The sequence below is a fragment of the Nicotiana tomentosiformis genome, chromosome 9 (assembly GCF_000390325.3).
Source record: "Nicotiana tomentosiformis chromosome 9, ASM39032v3, whole genome shotgun sequence".
Lineage (NCBI taxonomy): Eukaryota > Viridiplantae > Streptophyta > Magnoliopsida > Solanales > Solanaceae > Nicotiana > Nicotiana tomentosiformis.
The window spans coordinates 60,522,093-60,546,071 of NC_090820.1; the positions used below are offsets into that span (position 1 = coordinate 60,522,093).

The 23,979-nt window shown below is 41.1% G+C and overlaps 1 protein-coding gene across 1 annotated transcript; it reads right to left on the bottom strand.

The window, feature by feature from the left end:
* Window positions 1-1,148: 1,148 nt before the first annotated feature.
* LOC138898860 (uncharacterized) lies at window positions 1,149-3,874 on the bottom strand. Its single transcript, XM_070184966.1, has 5 exons — window positions 3,694-3,874; window positions 3,462-3,583; window positions 2,266-2,748; window positions 1,775-2,158; window positions 1,149-1,598 (listed from the first exon to the last, which is right to left on the bottom strand). Exons 1-5 carry the CDS (start codon window positions 3,872-3,874, stop codon window positions 1,149-1,151), a joined length of 1,620 nt encoding a protein of 539 aa, XP_070041067.1.
* Window positions 3,875-23,979: the final 20,105 nt, after the last annotated feature.

Genomic DNA, 23,979 nt, shown 5'->3' on the forward strand with positions numbered 1-23,979 from the left:
ATGATAGTTTGAAGCCGACTTGGGTTTCTGATATGCCGACAGTTCCAAATTAGCGCGACTTCACCAAATTTTTTTGTATATTGGTGTGGAAGCCCTAAGATTGTAAGACCCTTTTAATTGTCAGAAATTGAAATTCAAGAGCTTCATTCTCACCAAATATCTTGGTTTCAAGTCTTACTAAATTTGAAACGTCGCGAAGGCTCACCAAAAAAACTTGAAGGTTTGGCGAACATGAAGGCATAGCGAATCCCCGGACTTCAATGCAAATGCTTGGCAGCCTCCTAAAAGAGATTAATCATTTTATTGAAGACACCAATTTTCCATAGCGGCTTGCCCCCTTTAAATCAAATGGGATCCAAAATTTAGCAGAAGAATGGTAACTCTGCTCGATTTTCAAGTGTCGATTGAATGGAATACTTTCTATCGTACTTCATTCGGACAACGATTGGGGGATTATGTATCTTTTGAACTTATGCGACTGAACTCAGAATGAAACTCTAAGCTTCCTATGTACCTCGATGAAGAGGATAAAGTCATACCGTAGTTCAGAATGGGTGATTTGTCTTTTTCTTCTTTTTTATATGTCCTAACTTTTGCCTAGGCCGCCTCTTTCGAGGTTTTCAACCTAGCGGATTTTTTTTTTCGTGGGGGTCGTACACAGTTTAGACTCATGCAGTCCAGGAGTGTAGAAATATGCAGTTTAGGCTCATGCGCCAAGGAGCGTTGCAACTTCAAGGATAATACTTCTTCAAAAACTTGCCATTGATAGGGCCGATTCTCATGCCATCTGCATCAACTAGCTTGTAAGACCCACTTGAATAAGCTCTTTGTACGACATATGGCCCATCCCATTTTGAAGTAAACTTCCCTACAAGTTTATGGGGAGTAATTATGGGTCTTCGTACGGCAAGGACTTGATCTCCTACTTGAAAGGATCTCGGGCGAACTCTTTTATTGAAGGCGCGAGACAATCGAGCTTGATAACATTCAAGACTCTGTTGAGCTTCCAACCTCTTCTCATCAAGAGCCTCCAACTCTGCTAATCGAAGTCGAGCATTTTCTTCATTAATGATCCCTTCTTGAATAGCCAGTCGTAGTGAAGGTATTTGATGCTCGAGTGGCAAGACGGCTTCGACTCCATAAACGAGTCAATAAGGAGTCGATTGTGTTGGCGTGCGGTGAGTCGTCCTATATGCCCATAGAGATTCTTCCATACGGTCATTCCAATCTCGTTTGGATTTGGAGACGACTTTTTTTAACAAGTTGCACAGAGTTTTGTTGAATGCCTCAGCTAGACCATTAGCGGCAGCATTGTACATCGACGAGTTACGTTGCTTGAAGCCAAAAGGATCACAAATCTTGTTCATCAGCCTATTATCGAATGGCTTTCCATTATCCGTTATTATGTAACGAGGAACGCCAAAGCGATAGATTATGTTTACTCGGATAAAACTTGCAACATTCTCCTTCTTTACCACCTTAACAGCAACAACTTCAGCCCATTTTGAGAAGTAGTCAGTTGCAGCCAAGATGTATAGGTGCCCACCAGAGGACTTTGGCAGTGGTCCAACAACATCGAATCCCCAAGCGTCAAAAGGCTAGGATGCCACAGTCGGGTGCAACACTTCAGGAGGTTGATGAATAAAATTCGCATGGAATTGACAAGGCATCTGCGAGCGTAGTCCAAGAAATCTTTTACCATCGTTGTCCAATAATATCCCATCCTTTTTATATGAAAGTGGAGCTTTGGTCAAGATTAGTGTGACCCACATACCCTAGAATGTGCCTCTTGCAAAGCTTGGAGTGTTTCTTCTTCCCCTAAGCATCGCAAGAGTACTCCCTCGAATGACCTTCTGTATAGAGTATCTTTGTAGTAAAGGAAGTGAGGTGCACAACGACGGATTTCAGTCCTTCTCCTCGGATTTTTTAGATGTATCCCATAGCATAAGTAGTCGATAATGGGTTGTCTCCATTCTTCTTTCTCAACTTCAGAAATAGCGACAATATGCTTGAGTTCATTTTCTTCACTTTCAGCCTCATTTGGCGGCGGTACTACCCATATTTGGCAGACAGTAACTTGCACTTGATCAGGCAGGGTTAACAATGAAGCAAGGGCAGCTAAAGCATCAGCCTTCTTATTTTCTATCCTTGGCACATGCTGAATAGTCACATCACCTAGCCACCACATTAATTTTTTAGCGTAATCATGATATATAGGCGTAGTTCAGGCTTCTTGACCTCGTAACTACCTAAAATTTGATTGACCACTAACTGGGAGTCACCAAAGACTTGCAATGGAAATTGCTTTATATCAACGGCTATTTCAAGCCCAACTATTAATGCTTGATACTCAGCAACATTGTTGGAACAGAGTTGTGTCAAGGTAAAGGAGTAGGGCAAGACTTCAACTTGGGAAGTGACAAATACTACGCCAGCACCAGCTCTTCCACGATGTACAGCACCATCAAAGTACATCTTCCATGGAGGTTGAACTTCAACGACCATTGCGTTCTCATCAGGTAGTTCATCAATTAGCTCCCAGTCATCAGGTATCGGATGATCTATCAAGAAGTCTGCCAATGCTTGTCCTTTTACAGCCTTTTGAGGGATGTACAAAATCTCGAATTGTTGAAATTGGAGGTACCATCTCACTAGTCGATCACTAATAACAGGTTTTGACATCACGAACTTGATGGGATTTTCTTTAGAAACAAGAAGGACAACATGAGCTTGAAAGTAGTGCTTCAACTTTTGAATTGAGAAGACTAGCGCCAAACACAACTTTTCAATTGGCGAATAATTCAGCCTGTTTGGTGTCATCATCCTGCTCAAGTAGTAAAGAGAGTTTTCTTTCCCCTCACTATTTTCTTGGGCCAACAATGCTCCAATAGACCTTTCTTGCGCCGCAATGTATAGTATCAATGGCTTTCCAGGTATAGGAGCTGCTAAAACTGGAGGCTTCATCAAGTAGGTTTTGATACTTTCAAAGGCATTGCTACAAGCTTGGTCCCACTTGAAAGGAACGCTTTCTTCATGAGGGGACTAAATGGTTGGCACCTCCCAGCTAGGTTCGAGATGAATCTTCTAAGGTATGCTAGCTTTCCTTACAGACTTTTCAATTCATGAGTATCCTAGGGCTCAGGCATTTTTAAAATGACATCCACTTTGACTTGATCAATTTCGATCCCTCGATGCCGGACAATGAAACCAAGAAACTTTCCAGAAGTAACTCCAAAGGCACATTTCAATGGATTCATCCTAATTTGGTACCTCCGGAGTAACTCAAATACCATTCTCAAGTCTTTCAAGTGGTCGCCCCTCTCTTGATTTTACCACCAAGTCGTCAACATAGCATTCGAAATTCTTGTGGAGAAGATCGTCAAAAATATTCTACATAGCCCTTTGGTAAGTAGCATCAGCATTCTTCAAGCCAAAAGGCATTACCTTGTAGCAATAAATACTCTTGGGGTGCGGAATGCAGTAAGCTCTTCATCTTTTGGTGCCATGCAAATTTGGTTATAGCCAGATGAACCGTCCATGGAAGACATTGCCTTGTAACCAGTAGTAGTATCGATCATCAGCTCTAGAATAGGGAGCGGGAATTCATCTTTGGGACATGCATTGTTGAGATCCCTCAAGTCAACACATACTCAAATCTAGCCATTCTTCTTCCTTACAGGGACAATACAATACTTGAAACCCATGTTGGGTATTTAACTTCCCGAATAAATCCAACTTCAATGAGTTTGTTAACTTCGGTTTCGATCAGGGGAACCAAGTCTAGCCTAGAGCACCTTTGAGCTCGCTTAACAGGACGAGCGTCTTTCTTGACTGCAAGGTAATGGACTGCTACTTTAGGGTCCAAGCCAGGCATTTCTTTGTAACTCCAAACAAAGACATCCCTAAACTCCTTGAGTAACTCAATATAAGTTCTTTCTTCATCAACTTCTAGTAAAGCACTTAGGTAGGTGGGTCTTGGTTCTTCATCAGTGCCAAGGTACTTCTTTTAAGGCATCAATCGTTGCTTTCACACCTTCTTCAAGTTCCAGCGGAGCATCCTTTGCATCTTCATCGTCTTGAGGGTCCCTATCATTGAAAGATATGTGATAACATGGTGAAACATCCTCTAATTCTGCATTATCCTCCATTGAATATGGAACACCATTCTCACCTTGTACAGTAACATGATACGAAGAACCCACACTTTCTTCATCTTCGTCATGTTCCTTCGTGTAGACGATAGTACATGGCTTTACCTTTAGTAGTTCTTTACATAAAACCATAGGTTTTGTTTGTCGCCTCATTCTAGAAGGAACCAAACTTTGGAAGTCCTTAGAGATCTTCTGGATTTTGGGCGAAGCGATTGTTCTTATGCTTTGAAAATTTCTCTAGAACTTGTTCCCCTTCTTTAATGGACCCAATCTCTCAAACACGGAAGTCCTCATAGTTGATTTTCCAAGTCGATCAAAGACAGAAGGGTTGTTAGAAGCGGCAGATTCATCTTCTATAGTGATATAATTGTTGCTCGCCCTTCTTATAGAAATGCGCATTGGTGACGGTTGCTTGTATCCTAAACCTTCACGGGGTTGTCTCGTCGCAGCTTTTGATTGTAATTTCTCTAACTTTGATGGCTCATTAGGATTGTATCCAGTTTTTGCAAATAGCCTATTAGCGTTAGGATCAAAACCTTCATGTGTTCGCTGTGTAGGGAGTGCCATATTCTGCAAATGATTATGGGCCACAAACCTTGCAAGCGGCATTAAGGATGACTTTACTGCCATAATTTGTTTGACCTGAAGAGTTAACCCCTTTAGCATGTTAGTTTGGAGATTAGATGATTCACCTTCATCTTTCTTCTTTTTAGGGATGTATTGGAGCGGAGGAGTTACTTTCTTGCCGTGAGACACAATGTTCCCTTTATGAGACTTATTTGGGTTGGGGTGTACCTTCTCAGCAACAGCTTTGGTTTTGTCAGCAACCACCTCAGCTCTCTTAGCCGTGGACTCATCATCCTTGTCATTCATGACATCATCAACTTTTAGCTCCTTCATAGTGTGGTTGTTCAAGTAGAACTTTGCATCGGCGAAGTGTGACTTAGCCTCGGTGAATGGCTCGTCATCAACAATTATCTTCTTCTTGACTTCACCTTCATAGTATTTCAAACATTGATGGTAGGTAGATGGAACCACTTTATTCTCATGTATCCAAGGCCTTCCAAGCAAGATGTTGTATGAAGTCTTTGCATAGATCACATGCAGCCATGCACTTGATTGTATTTCTTCAATGATGATTTCCAGCCTGATCGCGTCTATGGCTCTTCGCCCCCCTTGGTTGAATCCATGGATCATCATACGACTTTATGAGAGTTAGTTCATGGGAATACCAAGTTCTTTCATAGTGCGAATTGGAAAAATATTCACTAAGGATCCTCCATCAACCAAAATTCGATTTACCCTTTCATCACGTATATAGCCAACCCAGTACAATGGGCGGTTATGAAAGTGTCACCTAGCAAAAGATCGTCATTTGTGAACGTGACTCTTTCCTCACAAGCATTAACTTTACTAGGAGTGGACTCGATGAGCTTTTCCGAAGATGGGGCCAATGGTAGGTCATCACTCTTTTCTTTCCCTTTGTCAGCATGGCAACAAGAGGCATCGATACCCCCATGGGAAATCTTTATGCGGAACCAACTTGGTAAAAACTCCTCCAAGGTCATTGGATTTCGTGGCTTTTGAGAGTGGTGCACCTCCACTTTTGCTTTCTTTAAGTGCTTAACGAGATTCCATCTCCTTGGTCTTTTTACCATCATTTTCCTTGTTGGTTGTTCTACTGATTCTTTTCATGGGCTTCTTCTGTGGTGCCTACGACGAGTCACCAACGTCCAACCTTCATCATCATCAGGTTGATTGACTTCAGCTTTGTCGTTCTCTAGTAATTCTTCATCTTTACTTTCTTTAAAACCACATAATTCATCCGGACTGAATGAGCCAAAGGTGATAGAGACTTGGTTTGCGCTTGCTTTATCATCTTCAAGCACGTTCTTCTTTTCGCGAGCCAATTCCATAACTTTGTCCTTGAAGTCAAAGCACTTCTCCATAGGGTGGCTCGCAAGTCGATGGTATTTGCAGTAATTTGGGTCATTTGTTTTCCCAGCTTTATTTGGTCGCTTCATCTCCTGAAGCTCAATGAGATTTAACTCAAGGAGTTATTCAAAAATAGCTGGCACATCAGAATCAAGAAATGGGTACTCTTTCTCTTGCATTTCTTTTAGAGTCAACTTTCAACTCTACTTATCTTGAAAATAAGTGGATTTCATACTCTGCTTCTTGCTCACCTTCATCGTGAACTTTACAGGTGATGTGTTGACATTCATAGCTTCTTTGCTTTCAGGCTTGGGTACGAACTTGCCCCACTTCCTGACTTCTTGCTAGTCGTTCCCCTTGCAAGGTTCATAGATGGGCAGCCTTTCATTTCCAGCAGAGGCCATACTCAATTCCATGTCATGAGCACAAGTTGTAAGTTCTTCAAATGTGCTAGGCTTGATACCCTGCAAGATGTAGCGCAATCCCCAATGTATGCCTTGGATGCACATCTCTATGCCCAAAGCTTCACTAAGCCTGTCTTTGCATTTGAGGCTTGCATTCCTCCAATGATTGATAAAGTCGATAACTGGTTCATCCTTTCATTGACGAGTATTTGTAAGTTCTATGATACTCACAATATGTCTCGTTCTATAAAAGCGATCGAGGAATTCTTGCTCTAGTTGATCCCATCTATCAACAGATCTAGCCTCGAGGTTAGTGTACCAATTAAAAGCATTTTATTTTAATGAGCGGACAAACTTCTTGACGAGTAATCTACATAAGTCCCAGCATTGTTGCATGTCTCAACGAAGTGCGCCACATATTGCTTTGGATTGCCTCTGCCATCGAATTGTTGAAATTTTAGAGGTTGATAGCCAGCAGGCATCTTCAACATAGTGATCCTTGAAGTGTACGGCTTTGCGTAGGTAAATGAGAACTTGGAAGCAACTTCATATTTGTTTTTTATAGTCCCTTCAATGAACTCCTTTTGTTAATTGATTGGAATCATCCCTTCGGAAGAGACTAGAATTTCCTTAGTGGATGCAACTTGTATCGGGGGAGAATCAATCTCTAGAACTTCTGGGAGCTTTCCAGGTGCATGGGTGGATTCTTCTTCCATCAAGATTCCCATCCTGTCTGTTAGCTTGTCAATTCTAGCATCTTGATTTTGCATGCACTTGGTCAAGCCAGCGATTGCTTCCGTCAAGTTTGCCAACTGCTCTTCCACAGATGAAGTGTTTGTCACCATAGCTTGCATGAGGTTTTGGTTTTCAGGTTATTCAGAATCGATTTGGAAGAATGAATTTCATGATTGAAGCTTTAAGTTGGAAGAGTTGATCAAGTTTGACTTTTTAGTTTTTTTACCTTGGATTGGATTTTTGACGGTTCCGTTAGGTCCAGATGGTGATTTTGGACTCGTGTGTATGCCCGGATTTGCATTTGGATGTTGGAAGATTTCAAAATGGGATTCCACAGGTGGGTTATCTCCTGTGAGCACGTTAGCGGTTGCGTGATGTTGATGAAGTTTCTACGAAGAGGTCTACTTACTACCCAACAAAAGGTCGAATATGCGATTGTGGCTGATAATTCAGAATGTTCATGAGAGGTTTAACAAGAGACTACAAGAAATTTGGTGGGTTGACGATGCGAGATCATGGTAATTGAGAAGGAGGAATACTTGTGGGTTCTTCATTATGTGATGGTAGCTTAAACCTAAGTGGGGGAGCCCACCATCTACGATTGTATCGTGTGGTTGTCTGCTTGTGCTATTTCTGGTTATCGGTACATTGGTGGATCATTTATGACTAAGAAAAGAAAACATCAGGGGTAATTCGAGCAAAGAACTTGATGAATGTGTGCTATATTTTGCCTTATCGATTCATGTGCAGGTTTTGGGAAGACTCAGAGTTTATGCTTCTTGTGGATGTGATGTATAAGGAAAAGAATTTAGCCGTTTGCTTCTTTGAGAGGGTGTTCATGTGCTAGCAGAGAGTTGGAGTTTGGTTGTATTCGGGACCAGGTCAGAGTGGGTGACTCTCAACAATGGTCCTAGTGGGTTCAAATATTTAAGGTGCAGCGTCTAAGGATTTTGGGGTTCATTATGTGATTGAAGATCGGGATTTTGTAGCAGAGTGTCAGGAATACTTGGGGAAATTCCTATGTTATCATCGGATATGCGAGGGAGAAATGGGAGAAACTACTTCGGATTCGTAAAAGATCTTTCAGAACGGGTGTACCAACTAGAGATGCTATTGTGCGCATAAGGAGGGTATGAGATAGTTCATGGGTATTGAGACGATGTGGTCTCGTGATTCGGGTCACTCGGGATGAGTGTTGATCGAGTTCGTTATGTTTTTGAATGGAGCTATTATTATTTCTAAGGCAAGTCAAGGGTAAGAAGTTGGGTCGGTTAGTAATGGTTTGGATCAACGTGATTGTGGCAATGATCAGTTCCTTCGGTATGTAAGCTATATAGATGATTTGTGTATGTACGTGTGGTCTTGACATCCACCGTAATTTGATTGATTTGGAGGTATTTGATTATAATAGCCTGATATATATAGATGTATCCCGAAAGAGTTATGATGGTTTAGACCATAATTTGAGGTTTGTATTTTCTGCGGTTATGGGAATTCAGTTGCGTATTATACTCGTTCCTCTGAAATGTGTTGAGTGAAAGAGGTTCCAGATGATGAAGTGTTTATTCTATTGGTGGCTCATGAGTTATGATGAGATTTTGTACTCTCGTGTATCGGCATGATATGTGCAGTGAGCGGCAAGAGAATTGGAAATTAAGGATCAAGGTTGTGGCTCGATGTTGAGAAGAATGTCAGGAGCTCAGATGAGCAGGGGAAATTTCAGATGTTTAGAGGAAGTTGGCATTATCTAATGTTGCCTGAGAACGGTGTCCTGGGTAAGAGGCATCGTGTATTGATTTACGGACTCTTGGTTGGCTTTACAGAATTAGTACGGTTGGTGGTGTGGAGTGCAGACTTTGCTACCTGGTGCGGAAGGTTGTGGGAGCGTATCCCACGGGGAAATTTGTATAAGTGTGACATGTTAGTCACTTGATTGTTAAGGATTGAAACAAAGTATGGAGATTTTGGTACTATCGCTAATGTGAGAGTTTATGCCTGAAAGGCACTTTAGCCATTTGGTTGTGGATTGTGGGAGTTGGGTCAGATTAGACGGTTATTCGTGTGTGTTAGGAATAGGGCTATCAGATTGGACGGTTGTTCGTGTACAGTCAAAATCAGCTTGAGGTCCGTTGATGGGTCTAATGTTAATGTGTGCTCTACATCAGGTCGGATGTGCTCATCCAGCATAGCGTTGCTTATGGGGGAGTCTTCAGGTGCTGATGTTATTCCTGTCGTTAGCTATTCTATGTGAAACGACTTGATTATTCACACGTGTGTTGGGATCCCGTGTAGTTTGTGGAGTTATATGAGCAAGATGTCTCTCGAGATGTAGGTCGTTATGGTACCTTAGTAGTGCTTGGCATTTTGTAGCGCATGGCACTATCTATCTCCCCAGGGTAGTGTTTATACACTTGGCGTGCTTGTGGTTGATATTCGGGCATTTCGTGGGTATGAGCATTCTAGCTCGGTAGGTATTTCCTTATAGATTGTTATGTGTGGATCGAGTGGCACACCACCATGGGTATGATATATGGGTCGGGTTGCACATTGTAACGGTATCATGTGAGTATCGGGTTGCACGCCGCAATAGTGAGATGTTGGGTACGGTCCCTTATACTTATTTTGTGTGCCTTGTTTCTCATCTCTAAGATAGGTTAATAGCATCTATTTCACCATTTTATTTGTTACGCGGCCTGGGTAGTTCTTTGCCAGAGTTCGTTCTTCCTTATGGGTCACATTCGAGTTTGTAGCTTGTTGGCGCATTGGTGTTTGAGATTCCTTGCTGCTTGAGCAGCTTGTACAGGGTGAGACGAGGTTATTGGACCTGAGATCAGTGCAATCGGATTTATATAAGGTATATTAGAGGGAAAATGTCACTATTCAGTTCAGAATGAGGCAAGAGTTTTATTGAGCGGAGGACTCCCTGAGTTATTGATTTGATAGGTGTTTATGAGTTCCTGCACATCCCTTTCATCGTTACAGTATTATGAGGATTGAGAACGGGCTTATATCTATTATTAGGTATACTATGGGCATTGGGTCGGTGAATTTGGAGCTGTAGTGCTTGGAGGAGGTTACCATGGGCAAATGAATTATATGGTGCATTGTGTGATGTCAGCATGGGTGCATAATCATGTGTGGGTTCAGCGTGTGGAGATTGATACGGTGTCCGTATGTTAGAATCAGGTCTTGTAGAGAAATTTGGAGGTTGGAATTTGGTTCTGTGGCTTGTTGGCTAAAATGAAAGGGAAAATCTTCAGTCTGACTCGAGCTAATGTGCTCAACTAGGTTGTGGTGGAATGTTAGGTGCACAAGGTGTTGAACAGTTATTTTGGACAGCTTCAGAACAATTCTTGGCACGTTCAAGGACGAACATATGTTTAAGTGGGGAGAATGTAAAGACCCGACCGATCATTTTGAGCTGTAGTGCGTCGTTCGATGGTTTGAGGCATTGGGTTGCTTCATTTCATGTATTATGATTTGTACGTTGTGGCCAGAATTTAATTTCGGGAAATTCAGAGTTGATTTGGATAGAAAATTCTAAATTTGGAAACTTTAAGTTGGAAGAGTTGACTAGGGTTTGACTTTTGAGTAAACGACCTCAGAATCGGGATTTGAAGGTTCCAAAAGGTTTGTATGATGATTTCGGACTTGGGTGTATGTTTGGATTGAGTATCGGGTGATCCGGGGGCATTTCGGCGCTTAATATGGAAAGTTGGCATTTTGAAGGTTTTAGAATTTCTTAAGTTTGATTTGAAGTGGACTGTGGTGTTATCGATGTCTGTTTGAGGTTCCGAGACTTGGAATATGTTCGTATCGTGATTTGTGACTTGTGCGTAAAGTTTGGCGTCATTCGGGAATATTTAAGTATGAATCGGATGCGTTCGTCGAAGTTTGAATATTTGGAAGTTTAATGAAAGGTTATGATAGTCGATTCGTAGTTTTGATGTTGTTTGGTGTGATTTGAGGCCTCGAGCATGTTTGTGTTAAGTTTTGGGACTGGTTTGTGTAATTGGACGGGTTCCCGGGGGCCTCGGGTGTCTTTTAGAGGTGTTTGGATTGTGTCGCGCTCTTATTTGATGTTTCGACGTCGTTTATTTAGGCATAATGGGAACTATATTGAGAAAACTACATTTGATTTGTGATTGTATTGAACCATTATATCTGTATCGTAATTACGGATCCATAGCAACAAGAATCGTTGAATTTTGATGTCCTATGAGAGGGTTATGCCAATTTCCGTGTCGGACAAAATTGCTGATTTCTGGTTCGAAGCTTTGTTCTTCGCGAACGTGAGAGACGTTACGCGAATGTGAAGAAGGATTTTTGGGTTGACCGGTCAACGCGAAAAATTTCTCTTCGCGAACGTGAAGGTCTCCCGCGAATGCGATGAAGAAAATTCATCTGGACAGTGTTTTAAACCGAGAACTTTAGTACTTTGGGCATATCTTGAGTTCTAGAGCTCCGTTTGAGGTGATTTTTGCGGCGTTGTTCTCGTCTCAACATGGGGGGTAAATATCAGACCTTTTATTTTGATATTTATCTGTTATTATTTCTGTTGGTTATTATTTTTATCTGTGTTTGGATTGTAGAAATTGGGATTTTGAGCCCCAAAGTTGAGAAATGGTAAATCCTTGATTTGAGGGTCGATCCATGGACGAAATTGGATGATTTTCTGGATATATACCATAAGAGTTATGGGTAATATTTATTTTCAATAATTTTCAAAATTCGGGCACGTGGACCCGAGGGTTGACTTTATTGACTTTTCGAGCAGAGTTGGGAATTATTATAAATTGATCTATTATGAGTATTAAAGTATATTTTTATTGGTTTGCACATTGTTTGACTAGTTTTGGAGCGACGGACATCAGTTTGAGGTGTTAGAGTGGCATTGGAGCCAGTTATAGAACTTCGGAGCGAGGTAAGTCTCATGTCTAACCTTGTGAGGGGGAAACTACCCCCTTGGTTATGAAATTGATATGTGCTACTAGTTGAGAGTGCTACGCACGTACGAGGTGACGAGAGTCCATTACGTGGCTAAAGCATGTTTATGTTCGGGTAGACTTAGGACTTTACCATGTAATATTTGAATTATTTGAACTCATTCTGCTGGCTTAATTAATTGAAATTATAATTGAACTTGATTTAGAAATTACATATTTATTAGGCCGAACCTTATCACCTTGAGTTGTTGGCAAGTTATTTAAGAATCGGTAAAGGTTATACTCACTTTGTGTTCATATACTATATCGTAAGCACGTGACTCATAATTCAAAAATTCCTTTCCTTTCTTGTGGAGCGGGTCGAACGCCTCAGCAGGATCATGTACCACACTCTTATGGGAGCGGGTTGTTTGCCTCAGCAGTATAATATATACATCTATGGTTTGTGCCGCTCGACCCTCGGCAGTGTACATGTTATGATGGGTTCGGGTCGTTTGCCTCGGCAGTATCATATTCCTTCTGGGATCGGGCCGTACGACCTTGGCATAATAGTGCGTTATATCGCTAGCAGTCCGAATATTCATGAGTTATTTCCTTGCACTGATTCCTTGCATTTTATATGGTATTTATTATTCATTTGATATTGGCAGTGGATATATTCCGAGTTGTTGATATAGGATACGAGATTGAGAAGTTTATATCGTTAAAAGAAATTTTGAGAGGTTATGCTAGTTCCTGTTTCATCCTACTATTACTGTTGTGCTTCATATCTGTTTAGGATTTAGCATACTACTTTATTGGACCTCTAGTAAGTGTCGGCATCGATCCCTCGTCACTACTTCTCCGGGGTTAGGCTAGATACTTACTGGGTACGCGTTGATTTTCGTACTCATGTTGCACGTGCTGCACTTATTATGCAGGTGTGTGTGTGTGTGTGTGTGTATATATATATATATATGTCTGGTGCTCTTTGGTCGCAAGGGCGCGGCTGTTGCGGGGACTTTAAGGTGAGATGCATTTCACGTTGGTGGTCTTCTCTCTCACGTTGGCGCCCCCAACCGTCACTGCCATTCCCTCAGTCGCCACCACCACTGCCTTTCCCTGTGCCGCCACCACCACCACTGCCAGTCTCTTTCAAAGTTAGTAATCTACCTTATTAGCTTTTTAATTTTTAATTTTTGGAATAAAACTTTATGCAATTGTGAGGGTTTTTGTCTATTTAGGATTTATGTAAATAGGTGTTTATGAGTTCCTGCACATCCCTTTCATTGTTACAGTATTATGAGGATTGAGAACGGGCTTATATCTATTATTAGGTATACTATGGGCATTGGGTCGGTGAATTTGGAGCTGTAGTGCTTGGAGGAGGTTACCATGGGCAAATGAATTATATGGTGCATTGTGTGATGTCAGCATGGGTGCATAATCATGTGTGGGTTCAGCGTGTGGAGATTGATACGGTGTCCGTATGTTAGAATCAGGTCTTGTAGAAAAATTTGGAGGTTGGAATTTGGTTCTGTGGCTTGTTGGCTAAAATGAAAGGGAAAATCTTCAGTCTGACTCGAGCTAATGTGCTCAACTAGGTTGTGGTGGAATGTTAGGTGCACAAGGTGTTGAACAGTTATTTTGGACAGCTTCAGAACAATTCTTGGCACGTTCAAGGACGAACATATGTTTAAGTGGGGAGAATGTAAAGACCCGACCGATCATTTTGAGCTGTAGTGCGTCGTTCGATGGTTTGAGGCATTGGGTTGCTTCATTTCATGTATTATGATTTGTACGTTGTGGCCAGAATTTAATTTCGGGAAATTCAGAGTTGATTTGGATAGAAAATTCTAAATTTGGAAACTTTAAGTTGGAAGAGTTGACTAGGGTTTGACTTTTGAGTAAACGACCTCAGAATCGGGATTTGAAGGTTCCAAAAGGTTTGTATGATGATTTCGGACTTGGGTGTATGTTTGGATTGAGTATCGGGTGATCCGGGGGCATTTCGGCGCTTAATATGGAAAGTTGGCATTTTGAAGGTTTTAGAATTTCTTAAGTTTGATTTGAAGTGGACTGTGGTGTTATCGATGTCTGTTTGAGGTTCCGAGACTTGGAATATGTTCGTATCGTGATTTGTGACTTGTGCGTAAAGTTTGGCGTCATTCGGGAATATTTAAGTATGAATCGGATGCGTTCGTCGAAGTTTGAATATTTGGAAGTTTAATGAAAGGTTATGATAGTCGATTCGTAGTTTTGATGTTGTTTGGTGTGATTTGAGGCCTCGAGCATGTTTGTGTTAAGTTTTGGGACTGGTTTGTGTAATTGGACGGGTTCCCGGGGGCCTCGGGTGTCTTTTAGAGGTGTTTGGATTGTGTCGCGCTCTTATTTGATGTTTCGACGTCGTTTATTTAGGCATAATGGGAACTATATTGAGAAAACTACATTTGATTTGTGATTGTATTGAACCATTATATCTGTATCGTAATTACGGATCCATAGCAACAAGAATCGTTGAATTTTGATGTCCTATGAGAGGGTTATGCCAATTTCCGTGTCGGACAAAATTGCTGATTTCTGGTTCGAAGCTTTGTTCTTCGCGAACGTGAGAGACGTTACGCGAATGTGAAGAAGGATTTTTGGGTTGACCGGTCAACGCGAAAAATTTCTCTTCGCGAACGTGAAGGTCTCCCGCGAATGCGATGAAGAAAATTCATCTGGACAGTGTTTTAAACCGAGAACTTTAGTACTTTGGGCATATCTTGAGTTCTAGAGCTCCGTTTGAGGTGATTTTTGCGGCGTTGTTCTCGTCTCAACATGGGGGGTAAATATCAGACCTTTTATTTTGATATTTATCTGTTATTATTTCTGTTGGTTATTATTTTTATCTGTGTTTGGATTGTAGAAATTGGGATTTTGAGCCCCAAAGTTGAGAAATGGTAAATCCTTGATTTGAGGGTCGATCCATGGACGAAATTGGATGATTTTCTGGATATATACCATAAGAGTTATGGGTAATATTTATTTTCAATAATTTTCAAAATTCGGGCACGTGGACCCGAGGGTTGACTTTATTGACTTTTCGAGCAGAGTTGGGAATTATTATAAATTGATCTATTATGAGTATTAAAGTATATTTTTATTGGTTTGCACATTGTTTGACTAGTTTTGGAGCGACGGACATCAGTTTGAGGTGTTAGAGTGGCATTGGAGCCAGTTATAGAACTTCGGAGCGAGGTAAGTCTCATGTCTAACCTTGTGAGGGGGAAACTACCCCCTTGGTTATGAAATTGATATGTGCTACTAGTTGAGAGTGCTACGCACGTACGAGGTGACGAGAGTCCATTACGTGGCTAAAGCATGTTTATGTTCGGGTAGACTTAGGACTTTACCATGTAATATTTGAATTATTTGAACTCATTCTGCTGGCTTAATTAATTGAAATTATAATTGAACTTGATTTAGAAATTACATATTTATTAGGCCGAACCTTATCACCTTGAGTTGTTGGCAAGTTATTTAAGAATCGGTAAAGGTTATACTCACTTTGTGTTCATATACTATATCGTAAGCACGTGACTCATAATTCAAAAATTCCTTTCCTTTCTTGTGGAGCGGGTCGAACGCCTCAGCAGGATCATGTACCACACTCTTATGGGAGCGGGTTGTTTGCCTCAGCAGTATAATATATACATCTATGGTTTGTGCCGCTCGACCCTCGGCAGTGTACATGTTATGATGGGTTCGGGTCGTTTGCCTCGGCAGTATCATATTCCTTCTGGGATCGGGCCGTACGACCTTGGCATAATAGTGCGTTATATCGCTAGCAGTCCGAATATTCATGAGTTATTTCCTTGCACTGATTCCTTGCATTTTATATGGTATTTATTATTCATTTGATATTGGCAGTGGATATATTCCGAGTTGTTGATATAGGATACGAGATTGAGAAGTTTATATCGTTAAAAGAAATTTTGAGAGGTTATGCTAGTTCCTGTTTCATCCTACTATTACTGTTGTGCTTCATATCTGTTTAGGATTTAGCATACTACTTTATTGGACCTCTAGTAAGTGTCGGCATCGATCCCTCGTCACTACTTCTCCGGGGTTAGGCTAGATACTTACTGGGTACGCGTTGATTTTCGTACTCATGTTGCACGTGCTGCACTTATTATGCAGGTGTGTGTGTGTGTGTGTGTGTATATATATATATATGTCTGGTGCTCTTTGGTCGCAAGGGCGCGGCTGTTGCGGGGACTTTAAGGTGAGATGCATTTCACGTTGGTGGTCTTCTCTCTCACGTTGGTGCCCCCAACCGTCACTGCCATTCCCTCAGTCGCCACCACCACTGCCTTTCCCTGTGCCGCCACCACCACCACTGCCAGTCTCTTTCAAAGTTAGTAATCTACCTTATTAGCTTTTTAATTTTTAATTTTTGGAATAAAACTTTATGCAATTGTGAGGGTTTTTGTCTATTTAGGATTTATGTAAATAGGTGTTTATGAGTTCCTGCACATCCCTTTCATTGTTACAGTATTATGAGGATTGAGAACGGGCTTATATCTATTATTAGGTATACTATGGGCATTGGGTCGGTGAATTTGGAGCTGTAGTGCTTGGAGGAGGTTACCATGGGCAAATGAATTATATGGTGCATTGTGTGATGTCAGCATGGGTGCATAATCATGTGTGGGTTCAGCGTGTGGAGATTGATACGGTGTCCGTATGTTAGAATCAGGTCTTGTAGAGAAATTTGGAGGTTGGAATTTGGTTCTGTGGCTTGTTGGCTAAAATGAAAGGGAAAATCTTCAGTCTGACTCGAGCTAATGTGCTCAACTAGGTTGTGGTGGAATGTTAGGTGCACAAGGTGCTGAACAGTTATTTTGGACAGCTTCAGAACAATTCTTGGCACGTTCAAGGACGAACATATGTTTAAGTGGGGAGAATGTAAAGACCCGACCGATCATTTTGAGCTGTAGTGCGTCGTTCGATGGTTTGAGGCATTGGGTTGCTTCATTTCATGTATTATGATTTGTACGTTGTGGCCAGAATTTAATTTCGGGAAATTCAGAGTTGATTTGGATAGAAAATTCTAAATTTGGAAACTTTAAGTTGGAAGAGTTGACTAGGGTTTGAATTTTGAGTAAACGACCTCAGAATCGGGATTTGAAGGTTCCAAAAGGTTTGTATGATGATTTCGGACTTGGGTGTATGTTTGGATTGAGTATCGGGTGACCCGGGGCATTTCGGCGCTTAATATGGAAAGTTGGCATTTTGAAGGTTTTAGAATTTCTTAAGTTTGATTTGAAGTGGACTGTGGTGTTATCGATGTCTGTTTGAGGTTCCGAGACTTGGAATATGTTCGTATCGTGATTTGTGACTTGTGCGTAAAGTTTGGCGTCATTCGGGAATATTTAAGTATGAATCGGATGCGTTCGTCGAAGTTTGAATATTTGGAAGTTTAATGAAAGGTTATGATAGTCGATTCGTAGTTTTGATGTTGTTTGGTGTGATTTGAGGCCTCGAGCATGTTTGTGTTAAGTTTTGGGACTGGTTTGTGTAATTGGACGGGTTCCCGGGGGCCTCGGGTGTCTTTTAGAGGTGTTTGGATTGTGTCGCGCTCTTATTTGATGTTTCGACGTCGTTTATTTAGGCATAATGGGAACTATATTGAGAAAACTACATTTGATTTGTGATTGTATTGAACCATTATATCTGTATCGTAATTACGGATCCATAGCAACAAGAATCGTTGAATTTTGATGTCCTATGAGAGGGTTATGCCAATTTCCGTGTCGGACAAAATTGCTGATTTCTGGTTCGAAGCTTTGTTCTTCGCGAACGTGAGAGACGTTACGCGAATGTGAAGAAGGATTTTTGGGTTGACCGGTCAACGCGAAAAATTTCTCTTCGCGAACGTGAAGGTCTCCCGCGAATGCGATGAAGAAAATTCATCTGGACAGTGTTTTAAACCGAGAACTTTAGTACTTTGGGCATATCTTGAGTTCTAGAGCTCCGTTTGAGGTGATTTTTGCGGCGTTGTTCTCGTCTCAACATGGGGGGTAAATATCAGACCTTTTATTTTGATATTTATCTGTTATTATTTCTGTTGGTTATTATTTTTATCTGTGTTTGGATTGTAGAAATTGGGATTTTGAGCCCCAAAGTTGAGAAATGGTAAATCCTTGATTTGAGGGTCGATCCATGGACGAAATTGGATGATTTTCTGGATATATACCATAAGAGTTATGGGTAATATTTATTTTCAATAATTTTCAAAATTCGGGCACGTGGACCCGAGGGTTGACTTTATTGACTTTTCGAGCAGAGTTGGGAATTATTATAAATTGATCTATTATGAGTATTAAAGTATATTTTTATTGGTTTGCACATTGTTTGACTAGTTTTGGAGCGACGGACATCAGTTTGAGGTGTTAGAGTGGCATTGGAGCCAGTTATAGAACTTCGGAGCGAGGTAAGTCTCATGTCTAACCTTGTGAGGGGGAAACTACCCCCTTGGTTATGAAATTGATATGTGCTACTAGTTGAGAGTGCTACGCACGTACGAGGTGACGAGAGTCCATTACGTGGCTAAAGCATGTTTATGTTCGGGTAGACTTAGGACTTTACCATGTAATATTTGAATTATTTGAACTCATTCTGCTGGCTTAATTAATTGAAATTATAATTGAACTTGATTTAGAAATTACATATTTATTAGGCCGAACCTTATCACCTTGAGTTGTTGGCAAGTTATTTAAGAATCGGTAAAGGTTATACTCACTTTGTGTTCATATACTATATCGTAAGCACGTGACTCATAATTCAAAAATTCCTTTCCTTTCTTGTGGAGCGGGTCGAACGCCTCAGCAGGATCATGTACCACACTCTTATGGGAGCGGGTTGTTTGCCTCAGCAGTATAATATATACATCTATGGTTTGTGCCGCTCGACCCTCGGCAGTGTACATGTTATGATGGGTTCGGGTCGTTTGCCTCGGCAGTATCATATTCCTTCTGGGATCGGGCCGTACGACCTTGGCATAATAGTGCGTTATATCGCTAGCAGTCCGAATATTCATGAGTTATTTCCTTGCACTGATTCCTTGCATTTTATATGGTATTTATTATTCATTTGATATTGGCAGTGGATATATTCCGAGTTGTTGATATAGGATACGAGATTGAGAAGTTTATATCGTTAAAAGAAATTTTGAGAGGTTATGCTAGTTCCTGTTTCATCCTACTATTACTGTTGTGCTTCATATCTGTTTAGGATTTAGCATACTACTTTATTGGACCTCTAGTAAGTGTCGGCATCGATCCCTCGTCACTACTTCTCCGGGGTTAGGCTAGATACTTACTGGGTACGCGTTGATTTTCGTACTCATGTTGCACGTGCTGCACTTATTATGCAGGTGTGTGTGTGTGTGTGTGTGTATATATATATATGTCTGGTGCTCTTTGGTCGCAAGGGCGCGGCTGTTGCGGGGACTTTAAGGTGAGATGCATTTCACGTTGGTGGTCTTCTCTCTCACGTTGGCGCCCCCAACCGTCACTGCCATTCCCTCAGTCGCCACCACCACTGCCTTTCCCTGTGCCGCCACCACCACCACTGCCAGTCTCTTTCAAAGTTAGTAATCTACCTTATTAGCTTTTTAATTTTTAATTTTTGGAATAAAACTTTATGCAATTGTGAGGGTTTTTGTCTATTTAGGATTTATGTAAATAGGTGTTTATGAGTTCCTGCACATCCCTTTCATTGTTACAGTATTATGAGGATTGAGAACGGGCTTATATCTATTATTAGGTATACTATGGGCATTGGGTCGGTGAATTTGGAGCTGTAGTGCTTGGAGGAGGTTACCATGGGCAAATGAATTATATGGTGCATTGTGTGATGTCAGCATGGGTGCATAATCATGTGTGGGTTCAGCGTGTGGAGATTGATACGGTGTCCGTATGTTAGAATCAGGTCTTGTAGAGAAATTTGGAGGTTGGAATTTGGTTCTGTGGCTTGTTGGCTAAAATGAAAGGGAAAATCTTCAGTCTGACTCGAGCTAATGTGCTCAACTAGGTTGTGGTGGAATGTTAGGTGCACAAGGTGTTGAACAGTTATTTTGGACAGCTTCAGAACAATTCTTGGCACGTTCAAGGACGAACATATGTTTAAGTGGGGAGAATGTAAAGACCCGACCGATCATTTTGAGCTGTAGTGCGTCGTTCGATGGTTTGAGGCATTGGGTTGCTTCATTTCATGTATTATGATTTGTACGTTGTGGCCAGAATTTAATTTCGGGAAATTCAGGGTTGATTTGGATAGAAAATTCTAAATTTGGAAACTTTAAGTTGGAAGAGTTGACTAGGGTTTGACTTTTGAGTAAACGACCTCAGAATCGGGATTTGAAGGTTCCAAAAGGTTTGTATGATGATTTCGGACTTGGGTGTATGTTTGGATTGAGTATCGGGTGATCCGGGGGCATTTCGGCGCTTAATATGGAAAGTTGGCATTTTGAAGGTTTTAGAATTTCTTAAGTTTGATTTGAAGTGGACTGTGGTGTTATCGATGTCTGTTTGAGGTTCCGAGACTTGGAATATGTTCGTATCGTGATTTGTGACTTGTGCGTAAAGTTTGGCGTCATTCGGGAATATTTAAGTATGAATCGGATGCGTTCGTCGAAGTTTGAATATTTGGAAGTTTAATGAAAGGTTATGATCGTCGATTCGTAGTTTTGATGTTGTTTGGTGTGATTTGAGGCCTCGAGCATGTTTGTGTTAAGTTTTGGGACTGGTTTGTGTAATTGGACGGGTTCCCGGGGGCCTCGGGTGTCTTTTAGAGGTGTTTGGATTGTGTCGCGCTCTTATTTGATGTTTCGACGTCGTTTATTTAGGCATAATGGGAACTATATTGAGAAAACTACATTTGATTTGTGATTGTATTGAACCATTATATCTGTATCGTAATTACGGATCCATAGCAACAAGAATCGTTGAATTTTGATGTCCTATGAGAGGGTTATGCCAATTTCCGTGTCGGACAAAATTGCTGATTTCTGGTTCGAAGCTTTGTTCTTCGCGAACGTGAGAGACGTTACGCGAATGTGAAGAAGGATTTTTGGGTTGACCGGTCAACGCGAAAAATTTCTCTTCGCGAACGTGAAGGTCTCCCGCGAATGCGATGAAGAAAATTCATCTGGACAGTGTTTTAAACCGAGAACTTTAGTACTTTGGGCATATCTTGAGTTCTAGAGCTCCGTTTGAGGTGATTTTTGCGGCGTTGTTCTCGTCTCAACATGGGGGGTAAATATCAGACCTTTTATTTTGATATTTATCTGTTATTATTTCTGTTGGTTATTATTTTTATCTGTGTTTGGATTGTAGAAATTGGGATTTTGAGCCCCAAAGTTGAGAAATGGTAAATCCTTGATTTGAGGGTCGATCCATGGACGAAATTGGATGATTTTCTGGATATATACCATAAGAGTTATGGGTAATATTTATTTTCAATAATTTTCAAAATTCGGGCACGTGGACCCGAGGGTTGACTTTATTGACTTTTCGAGCAGAGTTGGGAATTATTATAAATTGATCTATTATGAGTATTAAAGTATATTTTTATTGGTTTGCACATTGTTTGACTAGTTTTGGAGCGACGGACATCAGTTTGAGGTGTTAGAGTGGCATTGGAGCCAGTTATAGAACTTCGGAGCGAGGTAAGTCTCATGTCTAACCTTGTGAGGGGGAAACTACCCCCTTGGTTATGAAATTGATATGTGCTACTAGTTGAGAGTGCTACGCACGTACGAGGTGACGAGAGTCCATTACGTGGCTAAAGCATGTTTATGTTCGGGTAGACTTAGGACTTTACCATGTAATATTTGAATTATTTGAACTCATTCTGCTGGCTTAATTAATTGAAATTATAATTGAACTTGATTTAGAAATTACATATTTATTAGGCCGAACCTTATCACCTTGAGTTGTTGGCAAGTTATTTAAGAATCGGTAAAGGTTATACTCACTTTGTGTTCATATACTATATCGTAAGCACGTGACTCATAATTCAAAAATTCCTTTCCTTTCTTGTGGAGCGGGTCGAACGCCTCAGCAGGATCATGTACCACACTCTTATGGGAGCGGGTTGTTTGCCTCAGCAGTATAATATATACATCTATGGTTTGTGCCGCTCGACCCTCGGCAGTGTACATGTTATGATGGGTTCGGGTCGTTTGCCTCGGCAGTATCATATTCCTTCTGGGATCGGGCCGTACGACCTTGGCATAATAGTGCGTTATATCGCTAGCAGTCCGAATATTCATGAGTTATTTCCTTGCACTGATTCCTTGCATTTTATATGGTATTTATTATTCATTTGATATTGGCAGTGGATATATTCCGAGTTGTTGATATAGGATACGAGATTGAGAAGTTTATATCGTTAAAAGAAATTTTGAGAGGTTATGCTAGTTCCTGTTTCATCCTACTATTACTGTTGTGCTTCATATCTGTTTAGGATTTAGCATACTACTTTATTGGACCTCTAGTAAGTGTCGGCATCGATCCCTCGTCACTACTTCTCCGGGGTTAGGCTAGATACTTACTGGGTACGCGTTGATTTTCGTACTCATGTTGCACGTGCTGCACTTATTATGCAGGTGTGTGTGTGTGTGTGTGTATATATATATATATGTCTGGTGCTCTTTGGTCGCAAGGGCGCGGCTGTTGCGGGGACTTTAAGGTGAGATGCATTTCACGTTGGTGGTCTTCTCTCTCACGTTGGCGCCCCCAACCGTCACTGCCATTCCCTCAGTCGCCACCACCACTGCCTTTCCCTGTGCCGCCACCACCACCACTGCCAGTCTCTTTCAAAGTTAGTAATCTACCTTATTAGCTTTTTAATTTTTAATTTTTGGAATAAAACTTTATGCAATTATGAGGGTTTTTGTCTATTTAGGATTTATGTAAATAGGTGTTTATGAGTTCCTGCACATCCCTTTCATTGTTACAGTATTATGAGGATTGAGAACGGGCTTATATCTATTATTAGGTATACTATGGGCATTGGGTCGGTGAATTTGGAGCTGTAGTGCTTGGAGGAGGTTACCATGGGCAAATGAATTATATGGTGCATTGTGTGATGTCAACATGGGTGCATAATCATGTGTGGGTTCAGCGTGTGGAGATTGATACGGTGTCCGTATGTTAGAATCAGGTCTTGTAGAGAAATTTGGAGGTTGGAATTTGGTTCTGTGGCTTGTTGGCTAAAATGAAAGGGAAAATCTTCAGTCTGACTCGAGCTAATGTGCTCAACTAGGTTGTGGTGGAATGTTAGGTGCACAAGGTGTTGAACAGTTATTTTGGACAGCTTCAGAACAATTCTTGGCACGTTCAAGGACGAACATATGTTTAAGTGGGGAGAATGTAAAGACCCGACCGATCATTTTGAGCTGTAGTGCGTCGTTCGATGGTTTGAGGCATTGGGTTGCTTCATTTCATGTATTATGATTTGTACGTTGTGGCCAGAATTTAATTTCGGGAAATTCAGAGTTGATTTGGATAGAAAATTCTAAATTTGGAAACTTTAAGTTGGAAGAGTTGACTAGGGTTTGACTTTTGAGTAAACGACCTCATAATCGGGATTTGAAGGTTCCAAAAGGTTTGTATGATGATTTCGGACTTGGGTGTATGTTTGGATTGAGTATCGGGTGATCCGGGGGCATTTCGGCGCTTAATATGGAAAGTTGGCATTTTGAAGGTTTTAGAATTTCTTAAGTTTGATTTGAAGTGGACTGTGGTGTTATCGATGTCTGTTTGAGGTTCCGAGACT